This window comes from Aethalodelphis obliquidens, unplaced genomic scaffold (assembly GCF_003676395.1).
Source record: "Aethalodelphis obliquidens isolate GAN/ISIS:26980383/991018 unplaced genomic scaffold, ASM367639v1 scaffold47, whole genome shotgun sequence".
In the NCBI taxonomy this organism is placed as follows: Eukaryota; Metazoa; Chordata; class Mammalia; order Artiodactyla; family Delphinidae; genus Aethalodelphis; species Aethalodelphis obliquidens.
Genome location: NW_020837991.1, coordinates 9,700,237 through 9,724,453, shown reverse-complemented (window position 1 = coordinate 9,724,453; position 24,217 = coordinate 9,700,237). Strand labels below are relative to the sequence as shown.

The following is a 24,217-nucleotide window of genomic DNA, read 5'->3' as shown; positions in this document are numbered from 1 at the left end:
GGATAAAGAAGATGTGGTACATATAAACGATGGAATGTTAGCCATAAAAAGGAACGAAACTGGGTCATTTGTAGAGACATGAATGGACCTAGACACTGTCATACAGAATGAAGTAAGTCAGAAAGAGAAAAAAAAAATCGTATATTAACGCATATATGTGGAATCTAGAAAAACAGTACAGATGAACCTGTTTGCAAGGCAGAAATAGAGACACAGATGTAGAGAACAAACGTATGGACACCAAGTGGGGAAAGGCGGGGGTGGGATGAACTGGGAGATTGGGATTGATATATATACACTAATATGTATAAAATAGATAACTAATGAGAACCTACTGTATAACACAGGGATCTCTACTCAGTGCTCTGTGGTGACCTAAATGGGAAGGAAATCCAAAAAAGAGGGGATATATGTATATGTATAGCTGATTCACTTTGCTGTACAGAAGAAACTAACTGAACATTGTAAAACAACTATACCCCAATTAAAAAAAATAAGTTAGAGGTCAAAATAAATAAAATTATCTATCCAATTTCATTAACAGCTCTAAGACTATCTTTTTCTCTTGTATCAGTTTTGGATTGTTGGATTTTTTTCTACAATTTGTCAATTTCATCTACGTTTTACCATAATATTGTTATCATTATATTGTATATACTCAGCCTTTTTGTTTATTTTTATTTGTTTATTATTTATCTACTCATCAGCTGATGGACATTAGTGTTTCCACTTTGGGGTTATTATGAATAGTGTTGCTATAAACATTATTTCTTAAGTTTCTGTGTGGACATGTATTTTCAATTCTCTTGGGTAAATATCCATGTTTGAAATTACTGCGTCATTTGGTAACTATGTTTAGATTTTTGAAGCACTGTCAGACTTTTCCAAAGTGGCTGCACCATCTTGCATTCCTACCAACAATATATAAGGTTCCAATTTCTCCACATCTTCCCCAAAACTGTTCTTGTCTGCTTTTTGATGCTAGCCATTCTAGTGGGTATGAAGTGATATCTCGTTGTGGTTTTGGTTTGCATTTCTTTAATGACTAAAAGTGTTGATGATTTTTATGTACTAGCTGGCCATATATTTTTTTTTCTGAGAAATGTCTATTCAGATTCTTTGCCCATTTTTAAATTCAGTTATTTGTCTTTTATTGTTGACTGTAAGATTTCTTTATATATTCTGGATATGTCTTTTATTAGATACATAATTTACAAATATTTTCTCCCATCCTCTGGGTGTTTTTTTTGTTGTTGTTTTCTTTTCTTTTTTCTTTTTTTTTGCGGTACGCGGGCCTTTCACTCTTGTGGCCTCTCCCGTTGCAGAGCACAGGCTCTGGACGCTCAGGCTCAGTGGCCATGGCTCACGGAGCCCAGCCGCTCCGCGGCATGTGGGATCTTCCCAGACCGGGGCACGAACCCGTGTCCCCTGCATTGGCAGGCGGACTCTCAACCACTGCGCCACCAGGGAAGCCCTTTTCTTTTTTCTTTTTTTTTTCTTTTTACTTTCTTGATGTTTTCTGAAACACAAAAAACTTTTTTTTTTTTTTAAAGTTTTCACTTTGGTGAAGTTCAAGTTATCTATTTTTTTTCTTTTGTTGCTTGTGTGTTTGCTGTCATATTGCCTAATAAAAGCTCATGAAGATTTAACATGTTTTCTTCTAAGAGTTTTATAGTTTTAGCTCTTACATTTGGACCTTTGATCCATTTTGAGTTAATTTTTTGTATATGGTGGGAAGTAGAGATTCAGATTTATTCTCTTGCATGTGTTTTCCAGTTGTCTCTGATTATCTTTTTAACACCTATAAGATCTTTGATGATGTTCCTTTTTTCATTCCTGATATTAATAATTTGTGCCTTTTCCTTTTTATCTCAATTAATCTTGCCAAAGGTTTATCGATTTTGAGGTGTTGTTAATTTTATTAGTCTTTCCAAATAGCTTTTGGCTGTATTGATCCTCCCTATTACATATTGTTTTTTATTTAATTGATTTCAGCATTATATTATTTTTTCTTCTACTTCGTGTTTATTTTGCTATTCTTTTTCTAACATCTTGAGACAAATGGTTAAGTTATACATTTTCAGCTTTTCCTTTTTTCTAACATATGCATCCAAGGCTAAAATTTTCCTCTGAGCTTGGCTTTAGCTGCATTTCCAAAATATCAAAATAGTTGATATTTTCATTTAGTTCATATTTTTTCTAATTTTTGCAATAATTTCTCTTCAACCATTGGATTATTTAGAAGTGTATTTTAAATATTGTGCTTGCATGGTGTATCTTTTTCCTACCTGATTTTCAACTTACCTATATACTTATGTTTAGACGTGCCTCTTGGAAACAACATATACTTGTGGTTTTTTAAAATCCAGTCTAAAATTTTTGTCATTTCATCATCATATTCTGTCCATTTGTATTTAATGTAATTGGTAGGACATAGGCTTAAATCTAACATCTTACTATGTGCTTTGTATTTGTCCCTTCTGCTCTATTCTTTTTCTATTAGTTTTTGCCTTTTTTTTTCAATGGATTGTTTTTATTATACAATTTCCCCCTTTTAGTAGTTTGAAAGGTACACGTTGTTGTAACTTTAAGTTTTTCTTAGAGTTTCAAAATACATGTTTGACTTTTCAAAACCAAATGTTAATCAGTACTTCTATTTTCTTCTGTACAACACTTAAACCTCATTTGGATCCCTATTTATTTATGCACCATTGTTGTTATGAATTTTAATTCCATATACATTTTAAACCCCATAGGACTTTTTTGGGGGGGGTGGGCCATGCCACGTGGCTTGTGCGATCTTCGTTTCCCAACCAGGGATTGAACCTGTGCCCCCAGCAGTGGAAGCACGGAGTCCCAACCACTGGACTGCCAGGGAAGTCCCTGTGGGACATTATTGTTGTTTTTTCCACACAGAATCTTTTGGATTTGCCTTCGAAATTACCATTTCAATCAATCTGTATTCCTTTCTGTAGCAACAACCTAATATTTGGGATAATTTCTTTCTGCCTGGAGAAATCCCTTTGACACTTCTTTAAAATGCAGGTCTGCTCACAAAGAATTTTATTGTTTTTTGTTTGTCTGAAATTTTATTTATTTCATTTACTGTCTGACAGGATGTTTTTGTTAGGTACAGAATTCCATTATCTTGTTTTCTATTGTTTCTGCTGAAAAGTCAGCTGACAGTCTCGTCATTGCTTCTTTGAAAATAATCTTTGTTTTTCTGTAGCTGCTTTCAAGATTTTCTCTTTGTCTTGCTTTAATGAAATTTTATTATGATGTACCTACATTTGCTTATTTTATTTGCCCAAAATGGTAGGATCAGGGCTAGAGCGAGGCAATGAGATGCTTAGGGCACAAAATTTAAGGGTGTACTCAATATCAGGGTCATGCAAGTGTACCTTCAACCCAACCTTGCTTACTGGACTTCATTGGACTTTGTAATTTGCAGTTTGATGTCTTTAGTCATTGAAAAATTCTCAGCCATTATTTTTCAACATATTCCTTCTGCTCAAATCTCTTTCTACTCCCCTCTAAGATTCTCATTACATGGATTTTTACATCTTTTATGGCTTCTTTGCTTCTTACTATTGCTTCTGTATCTTCCATTGTTTTATATTCCTGTGATTCATTCTTGATATTGTCTTCTGGTCTGCCTTCCAGTTCATTAATCATCTTTTAAGCTATGTCTAATCTTGTGTTATATTTACCTCTAGAGTTCTTAATTGCAGTTAATGTGTTTTTCAATTCAAGAATTTTTTAAAATTCTACTATATTCTTTTTAAAAATATGATATTGATTTTTTTTAAAGTTTCCAGTTCTCTGCAGAAATTCTCAATCTTGTCTTTTATTTCTCTGAACATGTTAAATAAGGTTATTTTAAAGTCTATGTTTGATAACTCAACTGTTGGAGCCCCTGTGGGCATTTATCCATTGTCTGTTGTTTCTGTTGGTCTTTGCCCATTCATGCGGCAGGTTACTATTTATTGTTATATTTGAAAAGTTGTATAAATATTTTTGTCCCCTAGATGATGTTATCTTCCTCCAGAGAAGTCTTATGTTTGTTTCTGCCAGGAACTTGGGGCATCTGCAGTTTGGATCATGTTACTTCTTTCTTTTTTTAAAAATTTTTATTTAATTTTTGGCTGTGTTGGGTCTTCGTTGCTGTGCACAGCTTTTTTTCTCTAGTTGTGGCGAGCGGGGGCTACTCTTCATTGCGGTGCACGAGGTTCTCATTGTGGTGGCTTCTCTTGTTGCGAAGCATGGGCTCTAGGTGTGCGGGCTTCAGTAGTTGTGGCACACGGGCTTAGTTGCTCCACAGCATGTGGGATCTTCCTGGACCAGGCCTCAAACCCGTGTCCCCTGCACTGGCAGGTGGACTCCTAACCACTGCACCACAGGGAAGCCCCGGGTCATGGTACTTCTGTCCACATCTCCGTTGCCTCGGCTTTCCCTTCTGAATTGGGAAACACTCCCAGGACACAAGGGGCCCTAAACACAAGGCTCGTCTCTCCAGATTTCCATCACTTCCTGCTAATTCCAGGTAATTTTTCACTACTTTATTAAATCTCTGATGTCTTTAATCAGATTCTCAAACTATTTTGTCCAGATTTTTTTAGTTACCTTCTGCAGAAGGTAATACCAATTTGTCTGGTATACCATTATTAGATAATGGAATCCTTCCTATCTTTTCCTTTTCCACTTAACTTTGTGGGCATTACTCCACATCTTTAAGCATATTTTTGGACATACACTTTTACATGACTGGATAGTATTCCGTCAAAAGGCTGAGCCGTGGGCTTCCCTGGTGGCGCAGTGGTTGAGAGTCCGCCTGCCGATGCAGGGGACACGGGTTCGTGCCCCGGTCCGGGAAGATCCCACATGCCGCGGAGCGGCTGGGCCCGTGAGCCATGGCCGCTGAGCCTGCGCATCCGGAGCCTGTGCTCCGCAACGGGAGAGGCCACAACAGTAAGAGGCCCGCGTACCGCAAAAAAGAAAAAAAAAAAGGCTGAACCGTAATTCACTTTGTAGTTTTGGCTTCAGCTGGACATTTGTCTGTCTTGCTATTGCTCAGGGCTCTCTGTTACAAGTGATGGAGTCCCCTCCAGTTACTTTAAGCAGAAGGGATTTCTTACAGAGAGCTACGACGTAGTGGACATTATCTTTGGGAGAGCCAGGGGACCAGGTTGGGTGCCACTCAGCCAGGAACAAGAGCAGACAGGGAAAATTCCTTCCCAGATAAAGGGATAAACCTTGGTGGTCCAGCCGGGAGTTGGTAGCTATGACACTGGGGAGAATCTAGAACGTGTACCTGGTTTGCCCCTCTCCCCACCGGTGTGTCCATCCTCAGTGAAAGCTGCTTCCCTCCTTGACAAGGCACATCTCCTTGGCAGAGCCCAGGGACACGTGGAACCCAGCACCGAGGGAGTTTGGCCCAGCAGTAGAGGAAGGCTTGCTAGAAGGGAAAGGCGTGAAGCACACCAGTCCTTCTCAGACTCAGCATCTCTCCTCTCTGGGTGTGTCCCTCTTGGATGGAGCATGTCTCACACAGAGTAGAAGGCACCTCAGACTTGACTGAAGAAGCAGGACCCTCTGTCATCCATAACAACTTGGACAACATCAGAACCATTTCTCCTTTTGGCTTTTATTAGGAGGTATAACCGGGCGGGAGAGGAGTGAGCTGAGGAGGGGGCCCAAGGGGCTGTGAGAAACTGGTGCTAAGAAGGAGATCTTCCATGCTCACCCCTCCCCCATTACCCTGTGCAGAGAGGATATTCTTTAGGGTGAGGACGTCCATATCCAGAGCCTCTGTTCAGACACAGGCCTGTTAGGACCATGGATGGTCCCATGTAGTATAGCATTCCTTGAATGGTGGTCTCTAGATGTATTCTCAAGGGTCTACAAATTCTCTACAAGAATTTAAAATGGGGCGGTTTCCATCTCTATACTAATCCAAAGGATTAATAGACTCACCTCAATCACCTTATTTTTTAAAAAAATATTTAATTAATTAATTTATTTATGTATTTGGTTGCACGGGGTCTTAGTTGTGGCACGTGGGCTCCTTCCTTGCGGCATGGCGGATCTAATTCTCTGACCAGGGATCGAGCCCGGGCCCCCTGCATTGGAAGCGCAGAGTCTTAACCACTGCGCCACCAGGGAAGTCCCCTCAGTCACCTTATAACTTAGTATGTTCACACATTTTTTGTTTTTAAATTATGCAATGTTTGATACTATGGAAGAAAACATATATAATATATAGGTTACTTACAAGCTATAAAAATAAGACACCTGTGAACCCACCACCCAAATTGTGATCTAAAACATCATCACCACGAGCTACCCTGTGCTATGGAAAATGCCCTGAGCAGACAGAACAATGGAAGCCCCGTAGATCTAACTTATTTCATAAACATAAGTGAAACACTTAGCTGGTTTCTTATAAATGCCTCTGACAGTCATAAAAGAAATTTGTCCTCTTCCTAAAATGGTATAAGATAATCACTTTTAACCAGTTCCCTGCCGTCTGGAAACCCCCGTTGTAATCGCCAATCACTGTAAAGGTTAAACGATTTCCCTATTTTCACCTTAGAAACCGTCCTGTAACACGAGCATATCAGTCTGGGGTTTGAAAGCTCCCAGTTTGCGAACTGTTCTTTCCTGCACGATAAACCCTGACTAAATATGATTTTACTGGTCTGGCTTCCACTGTCACTGTTCTAGATTTTTGACGCCTCCCAAACCACACAATGGTCTCATAAGCTTGTTTCATATCCACTTACTTTGTGGAATTTTATCACTGCCTATGTGTCTCTAAAAGATGTATGGTTATTTCGTTTTGGTTATTTTCACCTTAAAAAATTAAGACACTACGAATTCTTCTGCAACTTTCTATTTTCCCTCAAAATGGTTTTCCTAAGAGTGGTCACGTTGATAAACCCCACCTGTCGTTCACTCATTTTCACTTCCGTATCAGATCCCATTATGTGAATGGGATCTTTACCGACCCCCCTCCTGGGCCCCTTGGGCTATGCCTTTTTAGGGCTTTAGGAACCCTGCCTGCCGGAGTCTTTGCTGGGCTCGTCCAGGGCCTGCCCCACGAGGAGGGCTGATGGGTTGTAAGGTATATGAACCTTCAGTCTTACCGGAGAATGTCAAACTGCTTTCCACATTGGCCGTGCTGCCTCGTAACCTTAGGGCTGATAGAAGCCAAGAGAGATCACAGTCGGCCCTCTGTCTCTGCAGGTTTCACATCCCTGGACACAGAGGGTCGACTACACAGAAATGCGGATGACAGCATGGGAACCCAGGCCCAGCTCTAAGGCCAAGTTCTCTCTCCCACTTAATTGGTCTAACTGACCACTGAATACAAAGTACTGGCCGATAAACAACAAGGTCCTACTGTAGAGCACAGGGAACGATATTCAATATCCTGTTATAAACCACAGTGGAAAAGAATATGAAAAAGAATACACACGTGTATAACGGAATCACTTTGCTGTACAGCATAAATTAACACAACATTGTCAATCAACCATACTTCAATTTAAAAACCCCAAAAAACCCAAAGTAATGGCTTTGCAATGCCAGGCAGTGTCCAGGGTGCCTTCCTTTTTGAGTGATTTACAGATATCCTATGAGGAAGGTACAGCTGCCGACTGGCATTCTGTCCATTCAGAGGAAGAAACTGAGGCAGGAAGAGGTTAGAGCCCAAGGTCAAATGAGAGCTGGGATTTGAACCCAGGTGGTATAGCAGTGGCGGCTGCATTCTTAGGTACCATGGCAGGGCTCCTCTAGATCATGAGGCATGCCACTGAGATCGCATCCTACTTGGGGAACTGCAAACCAGCCATTCACTCATTTATTCGTTCATTCATTTGGCACCCGCCACGGGCCAGGCACATGAGCCGAATGCTATGAACACAGAGGGAAATGAGACAGGCCTGGCTCTTGCCCGCAGATCTAGGTAAATCAACCAAATAATTCCACAGATGGATATACAGTATGTGATGAGCCTTAGAAAGGAAAAGTGAAGGAACGGATTTAGATATTTCTCCAAAGAAGTAATGACCTGGCATTTAAGCTGAGACCTAGAACATCTACAGAAGTTAGCCAAGGGAAGTCCATGTATAGGTGTGTGTGTGTGTGTGTGTGAGTGTGTGTGTGTCTGTGTGTGCAGAGGGGGTGAGGGGAGGGGTCAGACAGCGGGAGCAGAGATACAAAGGCCCCTGAGGCAGGGAAGGTTACTGGGGCGCAGCGACACAGAATGGGGTGAAAGAGGAAGGCGGGGCCGGGAGGGAGGGGGTGGCCTTGTGCGCCATGATCAAGAGTTTGGAACTGTGTCCTCGTGTGTCTGCGTGAGTGTGTGAAGCCACTGCAGGTTTGAAAGCAAAGGGATGATAGACCAGATGGGCATTTTTTTTTTTTTTTTTTTTGCGGTACGCAGGCCTCTCACTGTTGTGGCCTCTCCCGTTGCGGAGCACAGGCTCCGGACGCGCAGGCTCAGCGGCCATGGTTCACGGGCCCAGCTGCTCCGCGGCATGTGGGATCTTCCCGGACCGGGGCACGAACCCGTGTCCCCTGCGTCGGCAGGCGGACTCTCAACCACTACGCCACCAGGGAAGCCCGATGGGCATATTTTTACAAAGCAGCCGTGAACTTTGAGGAGGGAGAATAGAAGCGGGAGGGTGAGGGGCAGAAGAGGGTCCAATCAGGCCCTCGTGGGCGGCAGTGCAGGTGCGAGCGGTGGGGAGGGCTGGGCCAGGGGGCAGCCGGGGGTCGGGGAGGGGGGAGGGCTCAGGGGGGTCGGAGGTGGGATGCAGAGGACTCGGGCAGGAGTGGAGGATGAGGGAAGGGGCCCGGCGTCAGCATCTGGGAGGGTGAACTCCCATCTTCCATAGTGGAGAGTAGCAGGTCTGGGGGACCAGCTCACGCGTCGGTTGTGGAAAGACTCCATGTGAGCAGCCCTGAGACTCCCGCGTGGAGAAGTCGAGCAGGCCGGGGAGTGGGGTGGGGTGTGTGTGTGTGTGAATCTGGAGCCCAGAGGAGATAAATAAAGGTGAACAGTGCACAGCGGGTGTGGAGGATGCCCGGGGAGCAGCTGGAGGCCCGGGACGGGGTGGGGGTGGGGGCGGTCAATAGGCAGGACAGGGGACTTCCCTCGTGGTCCAGTGGTTACGACTCTGTGTTTCCACTGCTGGGGGCACAGGTTCCAGCCCTGGTCGGGGAACTGGATCCTGCATGCTGAGCGGCGCGGCCTAAAAATAAAATAAGCAGGACATTGGGACAGCCCCCTTCTCTCCCGCCTCTTGCAACCTGCTCATCTCTCGTGGACGTGGATGGAAGAGCACCCGTGAGCTCTCAGGGCGTGTGCTGCTCTCTTCCACCGGGAAGGACCAGGGTCTTCAGGGGACAGACACTCATTCTCTCCATCGTTTGTCCAAACATTTATTGAGCGTCGCCTGTGTCAGAAATTGGGGTAGTCATCATAATAGTAATAATATAAGAATTCCAAGAGCTGATGTTTGTTGAGTGTCGAAGAACTGTACGCTGATCCTTATGTGCTCCCACAACCCCTCCCAGGTCCCCACCCCTGGGCTTTTAGAGGAAGAAGCCAAGGTCATCCTAAGCTGGAGTCATTCGGCTAAAGTCATAGACCCTGAAACAGAGCGGGATTGAGGACCCAGACACCCTGCACCCAACTGAGCCCTTCCCCCCTTGCCAGGCCTGGGGAGCAGGACCCCAGAGGGGTCCCAGAAATGTTACCATGAGTGTAATGTCAAACAGCTCAGCAGGCCTGTGACCAAGGACCACCCGAACTTGCTAACATGAGTCGGGTGGATAGGATACAAAACAGAAGCTCAGAGAAGGGACAGAGACACAAGGCGAAACTCTGGTTCAGGCTAGAGCTGGACTTCCTGGGTGTGAATCTCCCCTATGACTCTTGGTAGCTCTGTGGCCCTAGGCAAGTTGCTCAGCTTCTCTGTGCCTCTACTTCCCATCTGCCAAAGGGGAATAATCATAGCACCTACCTCTCAGGGTGGTTACGAGGCTTCAATCAGACAACTCCGCAAAGCCTTCCAAGCTCTCCCAAGCAGAGGGGCCTGGCGGCCGCGGAGGCAGAAGCCTGAACCCGTTGCTGGGGAAGGTGGGATCCCGGAGCTGCGGGGAATCTGCCTGGAACGCTGCCCCTGGAGAGGGGCCTGGAGCCCCACCAAATCAACCTCCGGGGCCTCAGCGGGGGCAGCAGGCCCGGCGTCTGTGGAGAGCACTGTTGTGGAAGTATTGTAATGTTTTAAAAATACGTAATCTGGGATTAGATGCCGATTCACATGACCTTTCTCCGTTTTCGCCTGGAGCCACTGAAGCAGGAGTGAATAACTACCGGAGATGGAGAGGCCCGGCCCTGAGCAGGGAGCTTTATGCCCCGAGGGGCCGTATGTCCCCTTTGCCCGAGACGCTCGGCTTTCCCTCTGCTCACGGCACCCCGTTTCCCTTTCAGAAGTCCTAGTCTGGATGCTAAACTGGAAATGGCAGGGATGGTCTGGCTGAGGTTCCCGAAGCCCAGCGCTGTTTACTGTAACAGCTTGCCTCAAGGAGCATCCCGAAGCTGAGGACCAAACCGCCTGTCGTACTTTACGGGGAATGTTCTACAATGGTTCTCCAGCGGCGCCCGCAGCCTGTCAGCATCTGCAGCACCCGGGAACTGGTTAGAAATGCCCATCCCCACGCCCCACCCCAGTCCTGCAGAATCAGCAACACCAGGGCGAGACTCCGCCTTCCGCTTCACCAGCTCCCCAGGGGATTCTGAGGTACCCCCCGGAAAGTCAGGAAGGCTGTGTGAAGCGTGGGGAAGAGCCTGGGGTCTGGCCCCGAGTCCCTTCATCCCCATCTAGCTGGTGCTCTGCCCGGCTCTCAACTTCCCCACCTGGAAAGGCGACACGAGGGCAAGTTCCTCACCTGCATCTCAGGATTGGTATGAAAATCAGAAAGCTGCCACGGGGCTTCCCTGGTGGCGCAGTGGTTAAGAATCTGCCTGCCAATGCAGGGAACAGGCGTTCGAGCCCTGGTCCAGGAAGATCCCACATGCCGCGGAGCAAGTAAGCCCGTGCGCCACAACTACTGAGCCTGCGCTCTAGAGCCCGTGCTCCACAACAAGAGAAGCCACCGCAATGAGAAGCCCGCGCACCGCAGCAAAGAGTAGCCCCCACTCGCCGCAACTAGAGAAAGACCGTGTGGAGCAACGAAGACCCAACGCAGCCAAAAATAAAAATTAATTTAAAAAAAAAACTGCCACGGATGAGAGTACTTCAGAAGTCTAAGTGCGTCGCCCATGACGTTATTTAAGGCTGCCTGTCAGCCGCTGTCCCCACCCCCTCCCCCTCCACTCATGACCCAAGAACGTCAAGAGCATTGGTCCGTAGGCAGTTTTCACCTTGGAACCCCTGGACATCTGCAGGGAGTCCTGCAACCTTTACAACTGAGTGCAAAACTGTGAGTGGAAAGGGGCACCTTCCGGAGAGAAGACCGTTCAGATCCCCCCGAGTCAAGCTCCGCTGCTTGTGGTGGGCATCTCCCCCTCCCCCCAACACACACACAGCCATCAGCAGGGGCTTCCTGGCCGCCCTGGGATAAGGAGGATGATGGCGGCAGGGGTTAGAGACCCCAATACAGAGAGTGCACCGCCAACCCCGCCTGAGCGCAGCACATCCACGGGGGCTTCCGCATCTGCTCCGGAGTAACGGTCGGACGGTGCGCCAGGCCCGGAGGTGGGGTGGGGTGGTGACAGCCTCGCACTTGTGTGTCGCCCTCACCCACAGCAGGAGTCAGGGCCGCGGCCTCACCTACATCACCCGCGGCCCCTCCCAGCACCTCCACGAGGTCCGTCTCACTCTGGTGGTTTATCCGTGAGAACACTGGCCCGAGGGGGTGAGGGGGGAAGCCGGGATTTGAACCCAGCCTCTGTGATCACGCCGAGCTCACGTGTCAAACGGGCAGGAGGCGGTGGGCCATGGGGAAAAGGGGCTCAAGGTCACCAGTCAGGGATACTGAGATGCCTCATGGAACGCGATGTAAGAGTCAAAATCGTTCCGAAAGCAAAAGTAAGGCTCCAAAGAGACGGACCAGCACCCCTGGGGGCCGTGCACGGGTTCCTTGCAGACCAGCTCCACGGCTCCGCTCGCCAGGCCCTTCCCCTTCCCCCAGGTTCCATCCTGACACCCGCCTGATCCCGGCCCTGGGCCCTGGGCCCCCTGCAGTCCGACCTGCTGACCTCACGAGCTCCTCCATGTAGCCCCTCGATCCTTCAGAAATGTGGCCTCGTTCTGACGTCAGAGAGACGGGATAAGCTACCTACAAGCACTGTGACCAAAAAAAAAAAAAAAACCACTCGGACGTCGGAAACTGAATTAAGTCTCATTTATTCTAGAGCAAACTCAAAAGGATTTTTTTTCTTGTTTTCTTTTTTAGCAAATCCTAGCACATTATTAACAACAACAAAAAATCTGTACATTTGCCATGATACACTTGAAAGTGAAACAAATAAGATATAAATACAGATATGGATGTAACATGAAAAAGCCCAAAGAAACCAAAAACCAAAACCAAAAACCCAACCTGGGGGCGTGGGGACCATGCGTGTGAACAGTGCCGACAAAACTATTTTGGTGGCTGACATTTTTCAGAGCATTTTCATCATCTCCAAATATCATGGTTAGCAAAGTCCTGGTGGGATTCTACAGAGTTCTTATTTGCTGTTCTTTAACGTGTAATATTATGCTTGATAAATTAAGGGCGGTAGGGCAAGAAAAAGATTCAGGAGACAGGTCAGGTGCAGCTGCATGACTGAGAAGCTAGTGGGGCCGTGGCGGGCGGCCCGTGGCTGCAGTGGCTCCAGGAAGGCCGCGCGCCTCCCCCGGGGCCTCAGCAGCGGGAGGGGAAGCGGGAGCCCGGCGATCTGGCCCCGGCGGTGGCGTTGGGGCTTTTCGGGGCCCTGGACAGTCAGGCCAACGCGGGAGGCGGACCGAGTCTCGGGTGCTCTGCTCCCCTGTGTTCTACCGTTTCATCCAAACACGACGCCTGCAGGGAGGCGGCGAGGCAGGGCAGCTGCAGCTGTCGGTTGGGAGTGGGCGGGCCCCGCTGGGTCAGGACATCAAGGCTGGGCAAGTGACGTTCAAGGCTAGCCCTTTGTGAGCGCCAGGAGGACGCGCGCGGCCACGTTCAAGGTCCTTCCCGACTGCGGGCGGGGCTGCGGCCACCTGGGCGTCCACGAGCTGAAGGAGAGAGGCCTTTCCACACGCGCTCGCCAGGAAGGACTCGGAAATAACCCGGCGGAACACAGGTGCCGCTTCAGAGGAGTCATCAGACGCTGACGATGGTAGAGGGCAAGAAAGCGACCCCGCGAGTGACGTAAGAACAAACAGCAATGGCTGTTCTGAGCCGAAAAGAAGCCAATAACGTTCGACCACGTAAAACGCGCCCCTGACGTTCCCTCAACGGCAGCAGCGCGGCCCCTCACGCACGTGCAGGATACCCGCTACGTGCACGCACGCACTTAGCACACGCACGCAGTGAAGGCGCCCCGGCCTCTGCTCCCGGACCTCTGTCTTCAGTGCCTATTTCCGCATAAAGTATCTGAAGTCGATTCTGCATGAAAACAAGCTACGTTCGGGGCTGTGCAGCTCTGGGGTGAGAGCCACACAGCCTGGCAGCTGCAGGGACTGGACGCCAGAGCAGCAAACACCTCATTAACAATATGGAAAAGTCAGTTCCATTTACAGGGGCTACGGTGGAATCTAAGAGACGACAGACGCCTTCCTGACCGCATTAAGAACTTCCATTTGGCTTGAAGCCTTTTACTCCAAACTTTGTTAACCAGGGTCCTGATCCGGAGTTGCTTTCGCTGAAGCAGTGCAACCCTCAAGATGAAATTTTAAAGGGGTAAGTTTCTCACTGAAGAACTTGATTCTAAAACTCTGTTTCCAATCCTGTTTTTCTGCGATCCGCCACACACCACAATTACTTTTTCCTTAAAACCATGGTTCTCTCAGCAGAGGATCAAGGAAGTACTTCAGTCCATAAAATTACAAAAAAAAAAAAAAAAATCCTGATACCTGGTCTCTCTAGATTTTTCTTTGATCTCAATCCCAAATTAAACAGAGAATTCAAAACTGAGATGGTGGAGCTGCCATTTACCAGACTAACCGAGAACATCTTAGAATCGAGCCGCTCAGGCGCGGGTTCGGGAAGGGAAGCGAGGGGGCCCTAAATCTGCACCACCAGGGGCCAGGGTCACGGGGGAAGCGCTGTTAAATAGTGTTTCCCAGGATCTCGGCAGTAAAACGAGCAGCTTCTCCGGTATCTTCGACGCTGCACGAAGGGCCATTTCAAGCACACGCTAACCAAGGCTGTCGATTTACCCTGATTTTTGTGTTTGGATTTCATCTCTAAGAAGCCCCTCAAGTGGCAGCTCTGGGGCAGGGGTGGCATCGGTGGGGTTGTTCAGAGGGGCAGGAGCCCGTCCTGGAAGGAGACCGCGCAGGGCGTCAGCCTCCGGTCCGGAGACGGTGAGCACGATCACTACATGTGCGTTGAAAGACCATCTTCAGGCTTTTCTCCCACTTCTTGCCAAGACTGGATTCGTATTCTTAGCAGGTCTCAAAACACAACTTACAACGTACAAACCCTTCCATGGTGTCAGTTGTGGAAGGCGTGGGGCTTTGCCCCACACAGGCCACATCCAAAACCAAGGAGGCCGAGATGAAAGAGAAACACAACTTAACCCAACCTCCTCCAATCTTATTAACTGAAGAGAAAATGCTGCTTTCTACCAGGTATCGGCTAGAGAGCTCCGATTTTTAAAAACTGCAGCCCACACACACGGTTTTACGACCTCAGCAGGCGGGATGAGACGGTTTAAGTATGGCTCTTCTTTTCTTACTCCTTTTGTTTTGTTTTGTAGGAAGATGCAATGCAGGCCTTGCTTCCTTTACATTCAATACCAGTATGATTCTACACAAAAGCTGGAAGGGATCAAAATACTGATTGTAATAAATATTTGCGGGCCTCCTGGTACTGACTGGGCAGCCGATGGGGGGGAGGGGGAGTTCTCTGAGAGGCACCACCGATTGCTTCCAGGGCTACACGGGGACTCTGGCGCCGCATTAGCTATGCGTGGAGACGTCGGATGAGGAGCTGCTGTTGCTGTTCGTGGTCTGCGCCCTCTTTATGTATAAGTTGAGCAGCTTCATCTGCAAGGAGAAGATACAAACGGGTGAGCAGGAGGAAAAAATCAGAGCAGGAAAGAAAACCCAGGTGACAACAAAACAGCACGTCCGGGCTTCCCTGGTGGTGCAGTGGTTGAGAGTCCGCCTGCCGATGCAGGGAACACGGGTTCGTGCCCCGGTCCGGGAAGATCCCACATGCCGCGGAGCGGCTGGGCCCGTGAGCCATGGCCGCTGAGCCTGCGCGTCCGGAGCCTGTGCTCCGCAGCGGGAGAGGCCACAACAGTGAGAGGCCCGCGTACCGCAAAAAAAACACACCAAAAAACAAAAAAACAGCACGTCCCTTAGTGGAGAAATTCACTGCACAGACATTTACTGAGTGCCCACCACTGGTCCAAGCCATCTGCCCGGGGCCAGGGCCACCGCGATTGGGAGGTCAGACTAGAGGAGGGGGCGCGAGGGGTTATCACGGAAAGAGGGAAACATGTGACCACGAGGTGGGCCTCAGGGCTGCAGATCCACACACTTCAGGGGCAAGGCAGCCACTGGCTCCACCCAACCCAGCGGGAAGAGAGGGTGCAAGCCACACTCCATCGGCATGAAGAAGCAAGCCAAGGTCAGAGGTCACGTTTTCAACCCTCACATGTGTGCAGAAGCTGCTTCTTCCCCGTTGCACACCTCCCGAGGCGCGTGGAATCCGAGGCCGCCCCCATGTGCCCCATGGCCTTCCTGCACCCCGGGCCCCAGCCCCGCCCACTGTGGCTCGGCACAGGCCACCTCCTGCTGCAGGGAGCAGTGGGCTGGATCTTTCCAGCAAGACTCAACTTCCCTGAGGCCAGACGCTGCGTCACTAAACAACGTGCCCTCAGTCAGGCACAGTGCTTGACAGCGAAAGGGCTTCCAAGCCTGACATCTCATTTAGTTCTAACTCAAGCCCCTTGGACTCTCAAAATACCTAAAGCATCACGTAACACGGTAGGTTCTTAAATATTTGCCGAATGCCGCTAACTTCATATGTTGATAGTGTGCCTGATCATATAAAAATTAAAAGAAACAGGTATTTGTAGAAGCAGAGTGCCCATAAAAATCTACGCAACACACAACTGGTAAGATTAAGGGAATATTTACTATCCACAGCTCTTCCACAGCTCTTTAGCTGCTGTCTCTGAACAGGCTGTGAGGCCAAGTATAAGGCTGCCTAGGGAGGAGCGGCTGGTCCCCGGGGAACCCACGAAGAGACGCTCCGAGTGGAGCGTGTGGCACAGGAGAAAGCAGGGCCCTCGGATGATGGGTGGGAACAGGACCAGCAACCAGCAGAGCCCCCGCGAGGCAGTGTCTCCCTGACCCCCCAGCAAGGCGCGCTCAGTCACATGGCTGTGGAGCCTGGGACGTGCAGCTGGTGGGAGGGCTCTGCCCGAGCGTCTTCACGCAGCAGCCCACCGGGGGTCCCCCCCCAGATCAGGACTTGTAATGCCTCTTACTCTTTTCAGCTGCAGGGAGTGTGTCGGGAATTCACGCTACGTATCCCAGTCTGTTTTCATCCCACACCTTTCAAAATCTGAAACCTTTCAATAGAACAGTCAGTGTGGTGATCAAAGTGCCATCACTGGACCTCCCTGGTGGCGCAGCGGTTAAGAATCCGCCTGCCAATGCAGGGGCACGGGTTCGAGCCCTGGCCCGGGAAGATCCCACATGCCGCGGAGCAACTGAGCCCATGCGCCACAACTACTGAGACCGCGCACAGCTACTGAAGCCCACGCGCCTAGAGCCCGCGCTCTGCAACAAGAGAAGCCACCACAATGAGAAGCCCGTGTGCAACAACGAAGACCCAATGCAGCCAAAACTAAAATATATTTATTAAAAAGAAAAACAAAACCCCAAGTGCCATCATTTTACACAAGGTTCCTAATGCTCTAAGGCTCAGGAGGATACGGCCAGGGCCAACCAGGTGCAAGGGAAGCCGTGGTACATTCAACAGAGCACTGGCCTGAGGCTCAACAGGTCCAGCAGAATTCTAGCACCAACTCCAACACTAACTAGTTCTGCGACCTCAGGCAAACGTTTCTTGAGCCTCGACTTTCCCATCTGCAAAATGCAGAGCAGTGACACTTGCAAGGTGCTTCCTGCAGCTCCCTGCTCGGAGAACGTGTCCTCTGAGCACCCCACTCCTACTCCTACCTGAGCTGTTCACACTGTTCCTCCCTGCAGTCCACTCCTTCCCTCCCTGTGCAGCTCCCCAAGCCTGCCAAGCCCAGCCCAATCTGGTCCCACTTCCTCCAGGCCCCTGACCCAGCAATCAGAGCCCGTCCCACCATGTCCACTGGTCACTCCTGGGCAGCTGTACAAGTTTCCTCATGTGTCAGTCCTGTCAGGGCAGGACGAGTTCTTGCTCTTCCCATGTGCCTTAGCATAGTGTGCTGAAGACAGCAGGTTCCTAACATGTACTTGTTGAATCAGAGGTGTTTTTTTTTTTTAAATACATCTTATTAGAGTATAATTGCTTTACAACGCTATGTTAGTTTCTGCTGTACACCAAAGTGAATCAGCCATATGCATACATATGTCCCCATATCTCCTCCCTCCTGAGCCTCCCTCCCCCCCTCCCCAAACCCCCCCCCCCAGGTCGTTCCTAACAACCCACCGGGTTTCCCCCCCTTTTTTTTCTGCTTCTTCCCCAAGAGGTTTTTTTTTTTTTTTTTTCCCCACTAGAGTTTTTAAAGAAGAAAAAAGTGATCTAGAAAGCAGGATAGTTATATTTCTATGAAAGCCTGGTTAAAAATGAGCTGCTAAACATTGCTAATAGTTATTTACAACTCAGAACCCCTATTGTATCTACCTAGTCAAGTCTAGAACATAATTGCAAGTACAAGGAAAAGATGACGGTAATAGAGTGAACGATGTGTATATGTCCAATGGTTTACAAGCTTTACACTGATTATCACATTTGGGCCTCAAAACAATCCTTTGAGGCAGGCAGAACAGGTTCTCCTATTTTACAAATGAAAAGGCCAGGGTTCAGAAAGCTTGCTCAATGAGCTGGTATAAATTCAAATTAGAGGATTATAACTTTAGGATGTCAAATGTAATCCACAAAGAAAACAGGTATAGAATATACACAAAAGGAAATGAGAAGGGAAAAAACGTTTCAGTACAAAAAGCAAACAAACACAAAAGAGTAGTGTAGAAAATGAGGGACAAAAAAGCTATAAGGCACAGAGAAAACAAATACCACGATGACAGAAATCTCTTCCTTATCAGTAATTGCTTTAAATGTGAATGAGTTAAATTCTCCAATCAAAAGACAAAGATTGGCAAAATGGATAAAAAGAAAACCATGATTCAACTATATGTTGTCTACTAGAGACTCACTTTCGATCCAAAGACACAAATAGGTTGAAAGTGAAAGAATGGAAAAGGATATTCCATGCAAACAGTAACCAAGAGTATGGGGTAGCTACACTAATATCAGACAAAATAGAGTTTAAATCAAAAAAGGTTACAAGAAACAGATGGACATTACATATTAATAAAAGAGCAATACAGCAAGAAAATTTAATATTTATGATTACACATCTAAGAACATGCCATCAAAATATATGAAGCAAAAACTGACAGCATGGAAGGGAGAAACAGTTTTATAGTAATAGTTGGGAGACTTCAATATTCCACTCTAGAGGACTTGAACAACACAATAAATCAACTAGATCTAAAAGACATATGCAAAACATCCTACACAAGAATAGACATTCTTCTCAAGTGCACATGAGACCTTCCCAAGATAGACCATATGTTAGGCCACAGATTAAACCTCGATACATTTTAAAAGATAAATATGATACAAAGTACCTTTTCTGACCAAAACAGAGGAACTCAGAAATCAGTAACAGAAAGAAAACTGAAAAATTCACAAATCTGTGGAAATTGAACAGCACACTCTTAAACAACCATTGGGTTAAAGAAGAAATCACAAAGGAAATAGGAAAATACCTTGAGACAGACGAAAACAACATACCAAAACTTATGGGATGCAGCAAAAGCAGTGTAAAGAGAGAAATTCATAGCTATATAAAAAAGAAGGAAGATTTGTATCAACAACCTAACTTTATATATCTTAAGGAACTAGAAAAAGAATAATAAATTAAACCCCAAGCTAGCAGAAAGAAGATACTAAAGATTAGAGCAGAGATAAATGAAACAAAAAATAGAGGTAACAAAACCAAAACTTGGTTCTTTGAAAAAGAATCAACAAAATTGACAAAGCTTTAGCTAAGTTAACTAACAAAAAAAGAGAGAAGACTCAAATTGTTAAAATCAGAAACAAACGTGGGGACATTATGACTGATTCTACAGAAATCAAAAAGATCATGAGAATACTATTAGTAACTGTACACCAACAAATTAGGTAACTTAGATGAAATGGACAAACTCCTAGAAACACAAAACCTATCAAGAAGAAAAGAGAAACCTGAACAGACCCATAACTAGTAAAGAGATTGAATCAGTAATCAAAATTCTGACAAAGAAAAGCCCCTGACCAGGTGGCTTCATTGGTGAATTCTACCAACATTTAGAGAACTAACACAATCCTTCTCAATTTTTTCTAGAAAACTGAAGAGGAAGGAACACTTCTGAATTCATGCTATGAGGTCAGCATTCTCCTGATATCTAAGCCAGTTGAAGACATAACAAGAAAACTACAGATCCATAGCCCTTATGAACATTGATGCAAAAAATCCTCAAGAAAAGACTGGCAAACCAGATTCAACAGCACATTAAGAGGCTTTAATACCATGACCAAGTGGGATTTATTCCTGAAATGCAAGGATGGTTCAACATACAAAAATTGATAAATATAATACACCACATTAACAAAATGAAGGAAAAAACAAACAAACAAAAAAACCCCAGGGACTTCCCTGGTGGCGCAGTGGTTAAGAATCCACCTGCCAATGCAGGGGACATGGGTTTGAGCCCTGGTCCGGGAAGATCCCACATGCCTCGGAGCAACTAAGGCCATGCGCCATAACTATGAAGCCTGTGCTCTAGAGCCTGCGAGCCACAACTACTGGGCCTGTGTGTCACGACTGCTGAAGCCCGCGTGCCTAGAGCCCGTGCTCCACAACGAGAAGCCACCACAATGAGAAGCCCGTGCACCGCAATGAAGAGTAGCCCCCACTCGCTGCAACTAGAGAAAAGCCCGCGCGCAGCAACGAAGACCCAATGTAGCCAAAAATCAATCAATCAATCAATAAATATTAAAAAACAAACAAACAAAAACCAAAGGATCATCTCAATTGATACAGAAAAAGTATTTGGCAAAATTCAGTATCTTTTCATGATAAAAATACAAAATAAACTAGGAATAGAAGAAAAGTATAGGCATACTTTGTTTTATTGTGCTTCACTTTAATATACTTCACAGATACTGTGTTTTTTTCCCCAAATTGAAGGTTTGTGAACACCCTGCGTCGATCAAGTCCATGAGGGCCATTTCCCAACAGCATGGCTCCCTTCATGTCACTGTCCCATTTTGGCAATTCTCACAATTATTTCAGACTTTTTCATTACTATTACACTTCTTATGGTGATTTGTGGTCAGTGGTCTTTTATGTTACGACTATAGTTGTTTGGGGTGGCACGAACCACGCCCATATGTAAAGACAGCAAATGTCACCCACAGATGTGTGTGTTCTGACTGCGCGAGAGACCCACCATTCCCGGGTCTCTCTCCCTGTACTTGCACCTCCCTAGGCCCTGAGACACAACAATATTGAAATTAGGCCAATTAATAACCCTACAGTGGCCTGAAGTGTTCAAGTGAAAGAGCTGCACTTCTGTCACTTTAAATCAAAAGCTAGAAATGATTAAGCGTAGTGAGGAAGGCATATTGAAAGCTGAGACAGGCCAAGAGCTAGCCCTCTCGTGCCACAGTTAGCCAAGCTGTGAATGCAAAGGAAAAGTTCTTGAAAGAAACTGGAAGTGCTGCTCCAGTGAATACACGAATGATAAGAAAGGAAAATAGCCTTACTGCTGATATGGAGAAAGTTTTAGTGGTCTGTACAGAAGATCATACCAGCCACAACATTCCCTTAAGCCCAAACCTGTTACAGACCAAGGGCCTAACTCTCTTCCATTCTAGGAAGGCTGAGAGAGATGAGGAAGCTGCAGGAAAGAAGTCTGATGCTGGCAGGGGTTGGTTCATGAGGTTTAAGGGAAGAAGCTGCCTGCATAACATAAAAGTGCCAGGTGAAGCAGCAAGTGCTGATGTAGAAGCTGCAGCAGGTTATCCAGAGGATCTAGCTAAGATAGTTAATGAAGGTGGCTACACTAAACAGCAGATTTTCAATGTAGGCAAGACAGCCTTATAATGGAAGAAGATGCTATCTAGGACTTTCAGAGCCAGAAAGGAGAAGCCAATGCCTGGCTTCAAAGCTTCAAAGGACAGACTGACTCTCGTCAGGAGCTAATGCAGCTGGTGACTTTAAGTTCATTTGCCATTCTGAAAATCCCAGGGCTCTTAAGAATTATGCTCAACCTACTCTGCCTGTGCTCTGCAAATGCAACAACAAAGCCTGCATGACAGCACAGGTTTACAACATGATTGAGTATTTTAAGCCCACTGTTGAGACCTACAGCTCAGAAAAAGACTCCTTTCAAAATATTACTGTTTATTGACAGGGTGTCTGGTCACCCAAGAGCTCTGATGAAGATGTACAACAAGATTAATGTTGTTTTCATGCCTACGAACACAACACCCATTCAGCAGCCCGTAGATCAAGGATAATTCTGACTTTCAAGCCTTATTATTTAAGAAATACATTTTGTAAGGCGATCACTGCCATAGTGCTTCCTCTGATGGATCTGGGCAAAGTCAACTGTAAACCTTCTGGAAAGGATTCAGCATCCTAGGTGCCATGAAGAACATGTCTGATTCACAGGAACAGGCCAAAATACCAACATCAACAGGAGTCTGGAAGAAGTTGATTCCAACCCTCCTGGACGCCTTTGAGGGGTTCAAGACTTCAGGGCAGGAACTGCAGATGTGGTGGAAACAGCAGGAGAACTAGAATTATAAGTGGAGCCTGAAGATGGGACTGAACTGATAAAATCTCATGATAAAACATTAGTGCATGTGGAGTTGCTTCTTACAGATGAGCAAAGAAAGGGTTTTTTTTTTCCTTCAAAGCAAAATTAATTTTAATGAGTTTTTAAAAAAAGAAATACAAACCATGAAATACCTCTCTAAAGGAATGGGGAGGGTGTCATGAAATCCAAGAAACAGGGAATTGTACCTTCAGAATCCTTGGGAAATTCTGGCTGCCTGAGGACTTTGGGGAAGTTGCCTGACTCTGGAAGAGGCAAAGGTTTCGTTTGTCTGTTTGTTTGTTTTTGGTAGAGGAGCTGGTGAAATACTTTAAACTGTTCTGCACTTATCTCCAAAGTCTGCATTTTACATCTTGTCCAGAAATTCAGTCTTAGTTTGTAACGGCATATATGTGTAAAGGTGCTTTTAACAACAGGAATGTTTAGTGCAGTGTAGAAAGTCTTTGAGCCAAATCCTGCCCTCAGTGTGCACTTAAGTTTCCATTAAAGGAGAGCGGCAACTGAGCTTGCAGAGCTGAGGGTAAAATTTGAATTCTGCTGTAGGAGATCAGAGCATTAGGAGCTGGGATATTGAATTTCACTTTTCCCCATGCTGACACTGACTTTCCTCTGGAGCATCACCAACTAGTGAGATCTAGTTCAGTTGCATGATTTCTTAATTTTCTCTCCACTAACCCAAATCCAGAGATACAAATCCGGAGCTTAGGGGGATCTCATGTGAAAGTGGTTTCTTGAGATGGAATCGACTCCTGGTGAAGATGCTGTGAAGACTGGCGAAATGACAACCAAGGATTTAGATTATTACAGACTTACTTGATAAAGCAGTGGCAGGTTCGAGAGGACTGACTCCGATTTTGAAAGAGATTCTACTGTGGGTAAAATGCTATCAAACAGCATTGCTGCAACAGAGAAACTGTGAAGAGTCGATCGATTCAGCAAACTTCACCGCTGTCTTATTTTAGGAAACTGCAGCGGCCACCTTCACCTTCAGCAGTCACTGCCCTGATCAGTCAGCAGCATCAACACTGAGGCCAGACCCTCCACCAGCAAAAAGATTATGACTCGCTGAAGCTCAGATGATGGCTAGCATTATTTAGCAATAACTTTTTTTAAAATTAAGGTAGGTATACTGACTTTTTTTAGACAGAATGCTATTGCACACTTAATAGACTACAGTATAGTAAAGACATAACTTTTATACGTACCGGGAAACCAAAAAATTTGTGTGACTTGTTTCATTGCAATATTCGCTTTACTGCAGCGATCTGGACCTGAATCCGCACTCTCTCCGAGGCTGCCTGTATCTCAACGTATCAAAAGCTAGATATGAAAAGCACACTGTGAACATTATGCTCGACGGTAAGAGACTGAAAACTTTTCCTTTAAGATGAGGAACAAGGATGCCTACTTTCACCATTTCTATTAATATAGTACTGTAAGTTCCAGCCAGAGCAATTAGACAGGAAAAGAAAAACAAAAAGCATCCACATTGGAAAGGAAGAAGCAAGATTATCTTTGTTCATAGATGATATACAGTTTACCCTTGAGCAACACAGGTTTGAACAGTGCAGGTCCACTTATACAGGAATTTTTTTCAACACACACAGCACTACACCATCTGCGGTCAGTTGGCTACACAGAAGTGGAACCACAGGTACGGGACTTGAGCATCTGCACAGTTTGTTATCTATGGCAATCCCAGTGGATACCAAGGGACAACTGTGATCTCACAGGTATAAAATCCTAAAGATTCTACAAAAAAACATTAAGACTAATAAAAGAATTCAGCAAAGTAGCAGAATACAAAATCAGTGAGCAAAATTCAACTGCATTTCTATACACTAAAAATGAAAAATCCGGGCTTCCCAGTGGCGCAGTGGTTAAGAATCTGC

General features: G+C 46.3%; 1 protein-coding gene across 1 annotated transcript in view; it reads right to left on the bottom strand.

Annotated features, from left to right (window-relative positions):
• Positions 1-12,402: 12,402 nt before the first annotated feature.
• CLASP1 (cytoplasmic linker associated protein 1) overlaps positions 12,403-24,217 on the bottom strand; it is a 272,968-nt gene continuing 261,153 nt past the window's right edge. The window contains exon 40 of the mRNA XM_027082432.1: positions 12,403-15,248. Within this exon, the coding sequence (XP_026938233.1) occupies positions 15,162-15,248 (87 nt within the window). The 3' untranslated portion in view covers positions 12,403-15,161. The remainder of the gene's footprint in view (positions 15,249-24,217) is intronic.